The following is a 15,870-nucleotide window of genomic DNA, read 5'->3' as shown; positions in this document are numbered from 1 at the left end:
TTTTTCCAATGTATTTATTACATAGATTAAAGTTAACAATAAATAATAAAACAACTATATGGAGGAAAAACACCATTTAAAATACCTGGTAGTAAAACTAGGTTTCAAGGAATGTACACAGCTGTTGTGTATGTTGTAATGCAGCGTAATGTACAATGTTATTCACATCTGCGGTATGCTCGCCTAGCAGGAGACGCCTACGCGTGCAGTGTGGAGTCACCGCCACGCCTCTCTGCTCATGTGGCAAGATTTTACTTGTTATCATAATATGGACTAATCACGTGTATCTGTAAATGCAGACGTTAGTTAATGTTAGCTAGCCGCGTTAGCTGAATAAATAACAACATGGAGTCATGGGTAAGCGTTTTAGCTAATGTTAGCTAGCCGCGTTAGCTGAATAAATAACAACATGGAGTCATGGGTGAGCGTTTTAGCTAATGTTAGCTAGCCGCGTTAGCTGAATAAATAACAACATGGAGTCATGGGTAAGCGTTTTAGCTAATGTTAGCTAGCCGCGTTAGCTGAATAAATAACAACATGGAGTCACAGCTAAGTGTTTTTATGTGTGAACAAAGAGGTTTGGAGCTGACTCCAAACTCACGGACCCACTAAATACGTGAATGCGTATTTACAGCTCATGTAAAGATGCTCCCCTAAAGCAATCGCGTTGATGCATTACATTACATTACATTACATTAACCCTCATTTCTTCTTCATACAATGTAAGTGTAGCATCTATCGTCACTCTTGTCACACAAAACCTCAACAAATAATATTCTCTTGGAGTTAAGTCTGTGCAGTCAACAAAAGTTTCAAGAAGCCATGCCCGAAGGGACAAAGAAAGGGTGCCATATTGTTTTGAATCCGACATTTCATGGTCATTTTGACCATTTCAAAGGGTCTTGCAAAGTCAGAATACTACTAGCGATTTTATCTGATTGCTATAAAATTTTAACCATGTAAATTAGACATCTGGCCAATGTTGGACTGTAAAGAATTTGAGTTTTTTTTAAAAATTATTTTATTGCATGTGATGGTGGCAGAGTTTGATGACTTGCCATAAAACGGGAAACTCTTAATAGCGTACATCATCAATCAATCACTGTATATATTGCTTGGTATAAAATATTTCGCTAATATAATTCCAGCAGCTCCCTTCTGCTGCTGAGTTTGGTCGACAGCATCTCCCACAGAGAGGCAGCCCCATGACCTTTGGCCCGCTTTCGGAAAGCGGGCCGGCCGAGGCTTAGCCGCACCGCTGCTGCCATTTATTAGCCGCCGTAGCTAATGTCGACGTCGGCCGCGTTGAACTGATGTGTGAAGTAGCGATGGGTTTATTAAGGTCAACACTAATCTAGGCAGATCAGTGGAGGAGGGAGTTGGTGGGGAGGTCAGAGTTCACAGTGTGACAAAAAAGTCTTGGAAGTGTTACTGGAGCTCTGCAGTGCAGTGTCGCACGCACTTCAAGATCTTCCAAACACTGCTTTTTGCGCTTTTATTTCATTTTCTAATTTGTTTTTCTCTTCTTTATTTATTTTTCTTATGTGTGGTTGTGTTTTGTTTTTTATTGTTTTCAATGTTATCATTTATTATATATATATATATATATATATATATATATATATATAAAAGCATCAGGCAGGCCCGCTGTGAGTATCCATGCTGGCCATTTCTTTGGAAGCTAATTTATTACCGCGACCTCCACCAGGGAAATGTCTTTTTTGTTTTTTCCCCACATACCCGTAGAGCACCTGCTATGTGAGTCACTGACTTCCAGAGGGGGCGAGAGGCTGATTGCATTTGGAGCACAGTTACTGTAAGATTACATTGAACACAACTTAATGTTGTGTTCAATGTAATTGCCAACTTTCATTGGCAATTTCAAAATATTAATTCATTCATTAATTCATTCATTCATTATTATTGATTATTTTGGATGTATTATTTATGATATCTTATTTTTATTATTATTATTATTTTTTTAAAGTTACAAATTATTCTTCTTTGACATTTTTAGTTTTTACAATGGAAAAAAAATGATTTTAAAATATTTGAGTGTATAGTTTATATTGATCAAAATTAAAATGAAAAACAATATGAACTAACTTTTTGGTTCCAGTGATCCCTCATAATTGTAACACTATTTAAATATTTCTTTTCAAGGAAAAAAATAGCCGAACCACGAGAATCATTGCTGAAATAATATACATAACAGCAAGTTGCTGTTTTCCCCTTTCTTTTATTGCTAAGCAATACACATACATCAGGAAAATCTTTGTTTAATGACCATAATTAGTTTTGCCATGAAACAACAGGAATCTAGGAATTTTTCACTTGCCCTGTCCAGTATTTATTTCAAGTCACACGAAATCGATTGCAAGCCACTGAATCTTTTCGGATCGTTCAAAATAAACCAAAATCGTCCTTGAATGAAATTGGCAACCATGAATCCTGATATGAACCAAATCGTTGCTAAAACGAATCGTGACACCCGTTAAAATTATGTTCATATGGTCAAAATAAAACACAAAATAAATTAACTATTCTACAAATGACGCTTGTATTGAATGTTTTTTTAAATCATTTTAAAACATTTTAAACAAAAAATTACTCAATTATATAAGTACATTTACATTGACATTTTGTCATTTTCACATTTTATCTAAACTATGCCATCAGTGATTTTTAGCAAAAATAATTTAGATTATATGAAATCAAAAATATTTAAAAATTAAAAATATATTGTAAAAATTAAAAATATATATTTATATTATAATTGTAATTAAATTTGTGTGTGTTTATACTGCATCAAATAATGGATGCTCACATAAAATTCAGTCATCAACTACAAATACATCTTTTTAAAAACAAATATAGAGATCATATAAGGCAAAATTTAAAAAAATACAATGCTCCATCAAAGGACAGTCACATTAAATGTAACTTCTATTTTAAGCAAAAATCTATCATCTATTGGGTGAAATTTCAACATAAAAAAGTCATTTCAAATGACAGGATTTCTTTTTCCTAATGCCTACGCAGGGTCAGAAGCGGGTACATCAAACCAAATCTTATCCAGATTTGGCAACGGTGTAAAACGAACATGGAAAACAGCATTTAACAGTTAATTACAACCATCATCATCAACATCCGTTTCTATGAAGAGTATTTGATTGCCGATGATGTTCCTCCCCGTCTGCTGTGCTTAAAGTGGCCCTTATTGCTACTGCTGCTAATAATTGGATTCTCTCCGCAGATGTATTACGGCTTAAACCCTCCCTGGTGTCTCCCACTTAAGGCAGAACACTCACTACTGTTGCTCCTGTTCATTTTCGCTGCAATAACAATAAAAGAAAAGAAGAAGAAAAAAAAATGTCAACGCTGCTGCTCTCGCTATTTTTCTTTCTCTCTTGACATGATGCCAGTGTTTTGACTGGAGCTCACCTCGACGCGGCCAACAAGCAAATCACGTCTGGACAGACACACGCGCACACGCACACACACACACACACACACACACACACACACACACACACATATATATATATATACACACAAACACGTACAAATACACACATGCTAACAAACACACACCTGCACAGATGCGATCGCACACACACAAACACACTATCACACAAGCGCACTAACATACAGCACGCTAATACAGAAACAAGTAGATGCTAATGCTAACTTGCACACAAACACGCACTCACTGTAACACAGACACACGACAACACACAAACACTAACGCACTCTCACACGCTAAAACAAACACCTTTATGCTAACATAAACACCCTTGCACACACAAACACGTTAACAAACATACACGCGCACACTCATTAACATACACACACGCTAATACAAGCTCACACGCCAACACACTAACACCCACATTCACATTAACACAGAAACACACAATAGCACGCAAACACACTAACATGTTAACGCACACACAAGTTCAATGTATGCACCAGTGAGTTGTTTCCACCGAAGGTAATCCACAAGCGGGATTATTGTGTGTGTGATTAAGATTTCGGGATCTACGAGGTTAGAGGGATTAACGGGGGGCATGTGCTGGCTATGTCACTCTGTCAAGTTAGCAACCTGCTGCTTAAGTGCACGCAGTAACCGAGGTCCACAAAAGTGTCACTTAGCAATTAGAGCAGTGCCGTCTGTCGTCATGGTAATGGCGTAAGCGGAGTTAGACAGCTAGCTCACTGGCCTGGAGACTAGTTGGCGACCTGATGGCGACTCGAGTCCTCGTGACGTCTCCTGGACCTAGCCACCTAGGTCACCAAGGAGTCGTGGTGAAATCAAAAATGTTCGATTTCATTGGAGACCTTATGGCGTCTCCTCTATATGCTCACTATAGAGAGAAATCTTAACATAGCTTAATGTCACTAAACTGTGAGCAATTGTCATCAAAATTGAGTTGGACATCTGGAATGACGGCCAATTCGACCTCTGAAAATATCAGACTAATCGCGCCAATTTTTGGGGATTTTATGGCTGTTGAGTTATATATTTTAAAAATAATAATACTAATAATTAACGTTGCATAATGTCACAAAACTGTGAGCGATTGTCATCAAAATGTACATGGACATCTCCACTATCCCCACTTCAACCTCTGAAAATATCAGAGGTTCAATAACGATTGCCCCAATATTTTGGATTTTATACACGTAAAAACGTTTTCCTCATGAGAGGACTGAATCGAACAGATGCCCATGGTGAAAATATGCTAACCAAGGGCTAAAACAACGAACACATTTGTCGGCTATCTGAAAGTGAACATGTCAGTCTGATCTCTTAACACATTAAGCTAACAATGATAACCACTGCATTGTCAGGTAACTAAACGCAAAGGCATAAACCTGAGATACTAACAAGCTAAGCTAGCAGTTAAAACGATAAACAAATTGCTGTTGCCTCACTGAAAAGAAATCATGTGAACTATCAAATGTGTTAAGCTAACAGCTAACGCAATGAAGTCTGCTGAACACCGCTGCAGGACGCTGGGTCACATGCTAGCAGGCCGATCACGTTCTCGAAACACTACCAAAAACGATAGCCGAGTTTTGGTCGCTTATTTCGGTTAGCCACTTCCTGGTTGATTGATGATGTCACAACGGCAACGTGACCGCTAAGCAGCGTTTGGCGGATTTTATCGGACGTTTATAGGCACAACAAAACAATGACGGTTTCTGTGTGTGTGTATGCGTGCATATGGGCTCTCAAGGGCACAGTTGTAAAATAGAGAAAAGGTTAAAGGAAATTTCCATTGCCCAATGGACACACACACACACAAACACACACACATGTACACACACAGGTGCCAGCATGCTTCATCTCCGTGGCAACCAGGTGCCATGGGCAGGTCCAGGCTGGTGTGAGCAGTGTCAGCATGTACAACCCCAATTCCAATGAAGTTGGGACGTTGTGTTAAACATAAATGATGATAAATGATTTGCAAATCATGTTCAACCTATATTGAATTGAATGCACTACAAAGACAAGATATTTACTGTTCAAACTGATACACTTGATTGTTTTTTTGCAAATAATCATGAACTTAGAATTGTATGGCTGCAACACGTTCCAAAAAAGCTGGGACAGGGTCATGTTTACCGCTGTGTTACATCACGTTTTCTTTTAACAACATTCAATAAACGTTTGGGAACTGAGGACATTAATTGTTGAAGGTTTGCAGGTGGAATTCTTTCCCATTCTAGCTCGATGTACAGCTTCAGCTGTTCAACAGTCCGGGGTCTCCGTTGTCGTATTTGACGCTTCATAATACGCCACACGTTTTCAATGGGAGACAGGTGTGGACTGCAGGCAGGCCAGTCTAGTACCCGCATTCTTTTACTACGAAGCCACGCTGTTGTAACACGTGCAGAATATGGTTTGGCATTGTCTTGCTGAAATAAGCAGGGGCGTCCATGGAAAAGCCGTTGCTTGGATGGCAGCATATGTTTCTCCAAAACCTATATGTGCCTTTCAGCATTAATGGTGCCTTCGCAGACGTGTAAGTTACCCATGCCATTGGCACTAACACAGCCCCATACCATCACAGATGCTTGGCTTTGGAACTTTGCGTCCATAACAGTCCGGAGGGTTCTTTTCCTCTTTGGCCCGGATGATACCTTCTTCCTTCTTAGATGAGCTCGGGCCCAGAGAAGCCAGCGGCGTTTCTGGGTGTTGTTGATAAATGGCTTTTGGTTTGCATAGTCGAGTTTCAAGTTGCACTTACGGATGTCGCGCCGAACTGTATTTACTGACATTGGTTTTCTGAAGTTTTCCTAAGACCACGCGGTGATATCCTTGACACACCGATGTCGGTTTTTGATGCAGTGCCGCCCGAGGGATCGAAGGTCACTGGCATTTAATGTTGGTTTTCGGCCTCGCCGCTTACATGCGGTGATTTCTCCAGATTCTCTGAACCGTTTGATGATATTATGGGCCGTGGATGATGAAATCCCTCAATTCCTTGCAATTGTACGTTGAGGGACATTGTCCTTGAACTGTTGGACTATTTTGTCACGCATTTGTTCACAAAGAGGTGACCCTCGCCCCATCTTTGCTCGTGAGTGACTGAGCAATTCATACCCAATCATGGCACCCACCTGTTCCCAATTAGCCTGGTCACCTGTGGGAGCATTGCTCAACTTCGCAGTCTTTTTTGCCACCTGTCCCAGCTTTTTGGGAACGTGTTGCAGCCATAAAATTCTAAGCTAATGATTATTTGCTAAAAACAATCAAGTTGATCAGTTTGAACATTAAATATCTTGTCTTTGTAGTGTATTCAATTCAAAATAGGTTGAACATGATTTGCAAATCATTGTATTCTGTTTTTATTTGAGTTTAACACAACGTCCCAACTTCAACTAAATTTCACATTCAAGAAGAATTTCATTCAAGGACACAGTGGAAATAGCCAAAATCGCCTTAAAATGGCCGCTTCAAACCAAAATGGCTGACTTCCTGTGTCTTTTTCGACATTGCTTCTTGAAGCTTCTTTTTTGTGTGTGTGGGTTTACTCATACTAGACATGCCTACCAAATTTCATATTGCCAAGTGTAACAGGCTTTGGAGACTGAAATGACCAAAGCCAACCCTTCGCACCACGAAGGAACATGTCCCTTCAATAAAACAATAGCAACTTTATTACCACCAAACGTGAAACAGAAGCCGAGTCAGCACCTTGATGAATTATTGACGCTCTCCTTCGGGTGGGGCGTTCGTCCGTGCCGGATGCCGGGGTCAACCTGCGAGGGATTTGGCAGGAAGTGAGCGTACTCCCAGCACACGGGCGCTCCCACGCCACACTTTAGCTCTCCGAAGGGCGCGCTAGCATCTTTTACACCCGAGATGCAGCAAAATTGACGTATCGGGATTTATCTGCCTGTGCCTTTCACATGGAATACAGCAAATTGGGACATGGCTGTATCAAACAGTGACAATTGCTTTCAACACATCAGGACAGGAGAAGTGAGTGTCAGGTGTTCAATTTCCCACCCCTTTCCCCGTTTAAAGCTATTCCCTTACACACGGCTCTAACTCTAACCCCCTAAGCCTAACCCTCCAACTGTAACCCTAACTCTCTAATTCTAATCCTCGAAAAACCCTCGAACCCATAATCATAAACCTCTAAAACGAACCCTCTAAACGTAGTCCTCGCCATCAAACCCTAACCCTTAACCTAACCGTCTGCCTCCAACCCCAACGAACCAGCCCATCCATCCATTTTCTAGATCGCATCTCCTCACTCGGGTCACGGACGAGCCGAAGCCTATCCCAGATGACTTTGTGCGAGAGGCGGAGTACAGCCTGGACTGATCACCAGCCAGTTGTAGGGCACATCGAGATAAGCAACCATTCATACTCATAATCACACCTATGGACAATTTAGAGTCTTCAGTGAACCTAAGAACCGTGGGGTTTTTTTGGGGGGGAATGTTGTACAAGGAGAAAACCCTACCAGCAGACCAAAAACCTTTGATTCTAACCCACTAAGCAAAACCAAAGACAAAATCTAACCGCCTAACCCTGTTACCTGAACCATCCAAACCCAAATCGCTAACCCCCTAACACCAACCTCCAACCCAAATGAGGAACATTAGAAAAAAGGTTAAACATGAACCCGTTAACGCCAACCCTAATCACACCCGAACTGAAGGGTGCCAACAATTGGTACACTTCAATGTATTTTGGTACCTTAACTCATAAAACACGGAGTAAACCTAAAACATAACGTACCGAGAACTGAACCGAACTGTGCCGCCTGGTGGAAACAGTTCGTTAAACACCATAAGAGATTATTTCTCAAGCAAACTCATGCAGATTGTAATAACCAGAGACAAATTCCTTGTGTGTTTTTGACATACTTGGCAAATCAAGATGACGCGGATTCGGATTCGGAACTATATTCAAGACAGTACTGTGACTTTGGACAGCAAGGACATTTAAACGGTGACTGCTTGCACCTGCAGCATCAGGATAAATGTCAGCGAGGAACTGACATCTGAGATGGTCACATGATACGCGCGCACACACACACACACACAGTACACACACACAGGTTATGTTGCCGAGTCACAGTGTGTGGGAGCGCAGGGGGGCTCCAGTGAAAGGACTTGAAGGTGTATTAGCGTTTCCATTTGCAACTCGAGGTTTGAGAGTTGGCAAATGAAGGTTGTGCAGCGCTCGACTGGTCGACAATTTTGCGGGGGGTCAACTCTATACAGTACACATATATTGTGCTTTCGACAAATATTTCATATCTGTGGATGAAATAGTGAAGCGTGCGCTCTCTGTCAACAAAATGCACGTGAGCAAGTACACAGCGTACCGCGAATCGTCTGTGAAACTCTCCTTTATTCTCGCTCACTTCCCCTCTTTACGGGAACCCCCTTCTTCCTGGACCATCACAATATGTTTTTTTTTTTTTATGGCTTAATAAAAGTGATACGCTACAATATACGGCATGTGGGGCCTCAAAACCCAATACAAGGTCGCAGTTTTCCGTTGCAGTAGATGCGTAGCGCTCAAACGCTCAATGTGCGGGTGAGAGTCGCCAACTGTCTTTTTTTGTTTTTGCGATGGTCCGTTCCAGTCGTGTTTGGCCATTAGGTTAGATCGACAACCGGCGGGCTGGATAGTTCGGCCGTCCCCTCGTTTGCATTACTCGGGGACCATGTTTTGGGGTCAAAGTTCGGGGTATATTTAAGGATTACATTATTAATATAGGCACTTATAAACATTTACAGGGGGGCACACTTAACAGGTGGACACTGACAAAAATATCTGTTGCCAAAACAAAGCTCATCAGCTGCGACAAACGGCGGTCGAGATGCCCCCCACCCCTCCCCAAAAAACTGTCTGAATGGACAAACAGGGGGAATGAGGAGAGAGAAGAGAGAAGAGGAAGAGGAAGTGTCACATGATGGAGGGAAACAGAGGAGGAGGAGGAGGAGGAGGCGCCACTGTCGACGTCACGTTAACGCCTCCCTTCCTGCCTCCGTCCTCCACTACGACTCACATGACTGCAGCAGCGCGGTTCTGTAACACATCACGAGGAGTAGTATTACAAGGGGTTGGGCGAGCAACATAGGCACACAGGGCCAGAGCAGGGGAGAGAGAGTGCTGTTTAATAACCCGGAGTAAATATTAACACGAAAAGATAAGCGTCAAAGTAGACACCTGTTATTCGTGTCAATCAGGCATTCCACCACATACATGCAAGTATTCACTTTTTTCTTTTTTTTTTGCTTTGAGGCCTGATGCGACCTTCCAGCACACATCGACCCTCACTTGGAAGTTGACAAATGGGACTCACGGTCGGGCTTGTAATTCATCACGGGGACCGCTAACGTCACGGGAGCGTGGCAATTTATTAAGAGCAAGGTCACGCCGTGGAAAGTAATATGTGTATGAGTTGGGTGTGTGCGTGTGTGGGTGGGGGAGGGGGGGGGGGGGTTTAAATGCTGAATGCTGCAATGTCACAATGCAGTGCAATGTAAAAGTTAATGCAGTGTGTGATAAATAGACCACTGCAGGCACACGCGCGTACACACATAACCTGTTTCTAGTGCCAATCTCCCTGAACACACGATGCAGTCACCACTGGCAAACAGCAGTGATGCTGCGGATGAGTGAGGGCAGGTGGGTGGGTTGGATGTGGGTTTGGGTTTGGGGTGCATCCTGAAGAGGGATGAGATGGAGGTCGTGAGGAGGTGCTTGCTGGTGCAGCAGTAAGCATCACGGGTCGTGCGTGCTTGGGAAGAACGCAAAATGAGGGATTACAGCGTTGATCCCCTCGCCGCTCTGTCCTGTCATGAACGCCGCCGTCGCCGGAGCCCGGTCCGAAAAAGGCCCCATTTAAGATTCACTCCGGCTTTTCTCCACAGCAGCGCTCGTTTGTGCGCAAGACGCTGCGCGCGAACCGCAGAGGACGGCCTCCCGGACACATCGGCGCCCGGCGTTCTCCCATAAGCGGCTGGATTCGGGTGCCACGTCTCAGCTTGGAAAAGTTGCAAGGTGCAACGAGCGCATCAACGAGTCCGCTGATCTTGACAATCCGCTTAGAAGGCGATTTTGATCGCGGCGGGGGAAGCTGCACAAATACATACCACCGACATATAACGAGAATCGCAACGGGCGCCATTCACGTGTTTTGTAACGCAACTGTCATTACGTAGCCCCTCCAAAAAAGTGCGCCAGCTTCCACTATAAACGCCAAATATTGTTGTCTCGCCGCAACCGGGAGCCTCCGCGAGAGCTGACCCGATTCGGTGGCACCGGGGGCGGTCTGCAGACAAGACAGCGAGCCCCCTCCTCGGAACCTGAACGCCACACGGCTTCCCACAAGCACGCGCCGTCTTCATTCGACGAGCGACACACAAAATCACAGCGTGACAACGAGCGCCTTGTCGTGACTCAACGTGGAGCTAAAAAGTCCTTCCGACGGGGGGTCCGCCGTCGGCGTGGTCGCTGCACACAGCGAACTTCCCCAGTGGAGAATGCGGCAAAAAGTTTCCAAAGTGCGGCTCCGCAGTCCCCCAGCTGCAGCATGGAGGGGGGTCGAGGCGTCCACACGCACACCCCCGCCGCGTAAAAGCCGCACGTTTATCCGTCTCCGATCGTCCGAACCGACGATAGTGACATATCCTCCTGCACGTGAACGCCGCAAGTCGAGGCGCCGGGGAGATGCCGCTGACAAGCCGGGAAAGTGCTACCGCAAGCCGGCCTCTCGCTGCTCGGAGCACCGCTGATGATGGTGGAGGAGGTGGAGACGAGCCGAGACGAAGAAGGGAGCCGAGACAAGTCCCCCCCCCCCCCCCCCCCCCACACACACACCACCGCCCGGGGGCTCTTACCTGGCTGTCGGGGTTCTCTGTCAGGTAACTGAAGACGAAGGACGAGAGTTCCTCATCTAATAGTGGTGCGCAGTCCGCCATCTTCTCGTGAATGAGGCGCCGCGAAGCCTCGCGGCCGGCTAATAGGAGCAGCAGGTGCAGTGACGCCGACGGCCTGCGGGGGGCGCTTCTGTTTACACGGGGATCACGCTCCTGGCACACGCACACTCACACACACAGGGAACAGTAACAGTAACGTCCCATATAAAAACAAACCCTTATGACACCAACTAGAGTGAAAGGTCACCCCCACCAAGGCAGAACACGTTGCTACTATTTATTGGAATATCTGTGTTGATTTTTTATTATTCTACTAACACATTGATTTGGGGGGAGGGCCTCAACATGCCTGAAACAGTTTGCATATATTCCGGGGAGCGGTGATGTATTTTAAGGGTGCCAAACCGTTTATATTTGAAAAATAATACATCTTAGAGCTGTAATCCCAGTGGAGCAAGTCAACCGTTCCACAGGAAAATGGGGGCACGTGTCCATCATGACAGGATGGACGAAGTTCAAGGCTCAAGGACCCATACTTGAAATTGCACAAGAAGTCGTCCATTTTGGTTGGAAGCAGCCACTTTGGGCGTATTCCAGGACTTGGAAGTTAGAAATTGCTTTGCCGATGAATACGAAATTGCGTGGGTTTAAACTTTGGGGTGAGCTGTTTGTTTCTTAGTTTGTTTGTTTTTTGGGAGTCGCCAAAGTGCGGTCGTGCACTTGCAAGCGCGTACATGCTATCGCCACGTGGTATTCGGAATCCCAATTGAGTTGTAAACTGCAAAATGATCGGCCGCTTGCAGGATTCCCATTGCAGTATTGCAGCGATAGCGTCATATGGTACCATACGCAGCAGTTGTAAAATCAATTAGATCACGTGTCCTACTGTGTTTAAATTTAATCCAATGCACAATTCTGTTGTACATATTCAGGGTAAATTTAAACGTCTGTCTTTTTTTTTTTTTTTTTTCATGACAGTTAATAGTACTGGAGCATCGTCAAAAGTGAGCATGTCTCCAAAAACCCTTTTACCGACGGACACGACATTGGGTGGACATGCCTGTCATGACAGGAGACGCGAATAAACATTTTTGGCGCAAACTCCGAGTAGAGAATTCAAAGGGAGTTATGATTATGGTTTGGGAGTTTTTGTTCCCCCCCCCCCCCCACATGGGATTTACTTCATGACACATGGCGCACACATGTGGATGTCGAAATGAGTAAATGGCACACGTGGATTCTTGACTGGGTTTTGTTCCCGATACAAGACATTAAAAACCTTCCCAAAGACTCTCTCTTTTTTGTTTCCTTTTCCTTTTGTGATGAAGAGTTATATAAATAAAGTTGACTTTTCACATGGTTTGGATCCAGCCAGCGCCTCTCCTTGGTCGTTCCTCTCCATGTGACTCACCAATTTGTTGATCCCGTCTTTCCATTCGACGTGCCTCAACCAACACTTGGGAATGTTTGGGAGCAGTGTACTTATTACCAGCATGCGCTTCTTCACCGGCTGACTTGTAACTGTTATCTTTTTATCTTCTTTAAATTGAAGTTACTGGATCAAAGAGGAATATTATCCACCACAAACTTGGGACTGTTTTAATGAGTTGTGTTCTCGCTCACTTTCGCTGGGCCTTGGCCAAAGTCTACTGACTGAGTTGTGTGTGCGCGCGCGCGTGTGCGTGGAAACACAAAAGGTTAACCGTTTGAGACAGGTGACGGCCGCAGTGGAACGTGTGGTTCAAGGCCCGGCCGGCATGACTGACCTTAGCACGCATGCTAAGCGTGTGTGAGAGTGTGTGCGTGTGATTGTGTTTCAGTTTGTGAAACACAAGCGGCCACACACACACACACACACACACACACACACAAAGGTTTCAAACAACGCTGCCGTGTCCGGTGACAGGTGAACAGTAAAAGTCCTGCTAAAATAGCCATCGCCCGGCTAGCTGATTGTTTTGTAGCACAATTATTATGACACGTATAAAGCAGCATTTACAATACAGTGCTATAAAATGACTAACTACGTGCTGTTGAGCGACTGAAATTGCACAACGTTATACATCGAGCATCCTACAAAGCTCCAACAATTAGTGTCCAAACGCTTTTCGGGTGTTGCGAAAAGGAAAGGGGGCGTGACACAGCGGTTAACCTGCGCCAGTTCCAGCTTTGTTGCAGGCATCAAATTCAAAAGGAGCGAAGATTTGCAACCGTAAATAAATATATAAATAAAGTTTATCAGTTGGAAAATTAAATATCTTTGTCATTGTAGCGTACCCAGTTGAGAACTGTTGGCAAGTCGTCGTATTGTGTTTTTATTGACATTTTACACAAGCATCCCAACGTCATTGGAATTGGGCTTCGTATTTACAGGGTAACCGGTGCGCCGTGTGGTGCGGAGGCTGCGGAGCATCCGACTGGAAGAATGTGAGGAGAGCGGTGAGGAACGGGCACACGATCATTGGGATTTGAAAGCGCTCGTATTCTGGCTATTCAGACCTCCATAAAGTGACTCTCTAACATGGACTTCGTACAAAAGTGTCAATTTCATTTCCAGGAACACCTTGGTTTTGTCATCCGAGTGTCCCGAAACGGCCCCTCCGACAGCTACAGTACTTCTGTTTGACCCAGTTTCGTATCCGCTTTGCCCATATTTGGCTAGGACCGCCCCCTTTCCTCTGTGGAGAAGACCCGCACGCCACGTGTTCGGGAGCGGAGAGGTAGGCGGAGATCTTCGCTAGTGACGTAGATAAGCTCGGGAAATTCCAACGACCCGATTTCAGGCCTCTCGGCGGAAAAACATCTGGGATTCAGGAATGCGTGGACGATTTTAATTCCTATTTCACATGTTTACTGAGGGACTATAGAGACACTATTACATCACAAATACTACAAAACGTTGGTTTGGCAAAATATGTCCCCTTAAAGTAAAGTTCTTTGACAGTTTTTTGAAAGTGTGTAAATGGGCTTGGGCCTTCCAGTCTTTCAGAATTTCTTTTACCCTATGACCCCTGGCAAGCGCCGAGGTCCGCCGGCCTTTGAGTCATCCCAAAAGTCAGAACACTTACAGCCTGTCGGAGAACCTCAGGACTGCAAGGAATGTTCTTGTTTTTAAGAGGAGGCTCAAGACCCGCCTTTTAATTTAATGTATTTTATTTGATCATCTTAGGTTTTTATTTATTTACATTCGTATCCATTTTTTTTAGGGAATTGGGGGGCTGACAAAACGTTTTGACATGGCACAACTAAATCCATTCATAGGGGGCCAAGCTCATACTTAGGGGGGCACTGCCCCCCCAGATTTGCCTCTGCGTATGAAAGCACTGTATACATATTTTTTTTGGATTGAGTGATTGGTTGTTCGGTTGACTTCTCTCCCCTGCATCCAGGACACGGCACAGAAGCGTCGCATATCCCGAGCCGAGAATATCCGGTGACTCCTCACACCCCCAATATGGTCCGTTCACCCTGCTGGCCTCCGGAAAGAGGTTTCGCAACATTCGGTGCAGGACTACCGGGTTCCGAAATAGCTTTGTCCCAGAGGACTGATATCAGACTGCTAAATTGCAAATTTGGACATGACAATTTTGGACTCTGACTAAATTGCACTACTGTTGTATTTTGCACATTATGCCGTACATGTCAGCAGTTGTCAAAATTGTTCATGAATCTTTTTTTTTATTACTGCTGCAAACGTATATAGACTACATACGTGCATTTAAACATTTTTTTTTTCAATTTCTTTATTAAATGTTTCACTTATTGTATAGTTATTGCAAAACTCGCGCTGAGCCAAATGCAACAACTGTCGTTCTTTTAACACTTGTGCATACTTGAATGACAATAAAGTTTAAGTCTAAATATGAACTGTGTCCCATTTTTATATCGCATTTGCCATTAAAACATTATATTTGCTCAATAAAAAAAAAAAAGGAACAGCAAGCATGACCATGTTACGTTTTGCCTCAAAAACATTTGTTCAGGAAACGGTTACATTGGGCATTTTGTTTTGCGCCGAAAAACAATTGATTGTCAGAAACATTTTACATTTGGCCAGGAGTGTAACTGTTTAGCATTTAGGTTCGCTCACAAAAATGAAAATGCCAGTTTTGCGCATCCTGGTTTTGGAGTGGCCTAGTCACAGCAATGTAACTAAGTTACTTTTAAAATCAAGACATCAGTCAAGTAAACAACCTTTTCATGGTAACTTAGGCAACAGTGGCTACGGAGCTAGCGTAGCCGCTTCTGGCAAAATTCCTTCTGGATTAAAGCCGCGAGCTATCTCAGTCAGCACCTGTAAAGTGTACACGCGTTGTATTCTCTCTCACGTGGATGAGACCGGAGAATTCTATTTGAATACGTTAGCAATTGAACGATACAAATAAACATGGGCATCTTGAACGCATCATTCCAGGGAGAAAACACATCTTCACTGCTCAAACTGCCGCG

The 15,870-nt window shown here is 44.0% G+C and overlaps 1 protein-coding gene across 3 annotated transcripts in view; it reads right to left on the bottom strand.

Moving 5' to 3' along the window:
• The window catches only part of ppargc1b (peroxisome proliferator-activated receptor gamma, coactivator 1 beta), a 64,638-nt gene extending 53,100 nt beyond the window's left edge, over positions 1-11,538 (bottom strand). For all 3 annotated transcript variants that reach the window (XM_061685191.1, XM_061685192.1, XM_061685193.1), the window contains exon 1: positions 11,383-11,538. In XM_061685191.1, coding sequence (XP_061541175.1) covers positions 11,383-11,463 — 81 coding nt within the window. In that variant the 5' untranslated portion in view covers positions 11,464-11,538. The remainder of the gene's footprint in view (positions 1-11,382) is intronic.
• Positions 11,539-15,870: the final 4,332 nt, after the last annotated feature.

The sequence above is a fragment of the Phycodurus eques genome, chromosome 9, assembly GCF_024500275.1.
Source record: "Phycodurus eques isolate BA_2022a chromosome 9, UOR_Pequ_1.1, whole genome shotgun sequence".
Lineage (NCBI taxonomy): Eukaryota > Metazoa > Chordata > Actinopteri > Syngnathiformes > Syngnathidae > Phycodurus > Phycodurus eques.
Note: the sequence above shows the minus strand (reverse complement) of the source record. Positions and strands in the feature narration are given on the sequence as shown.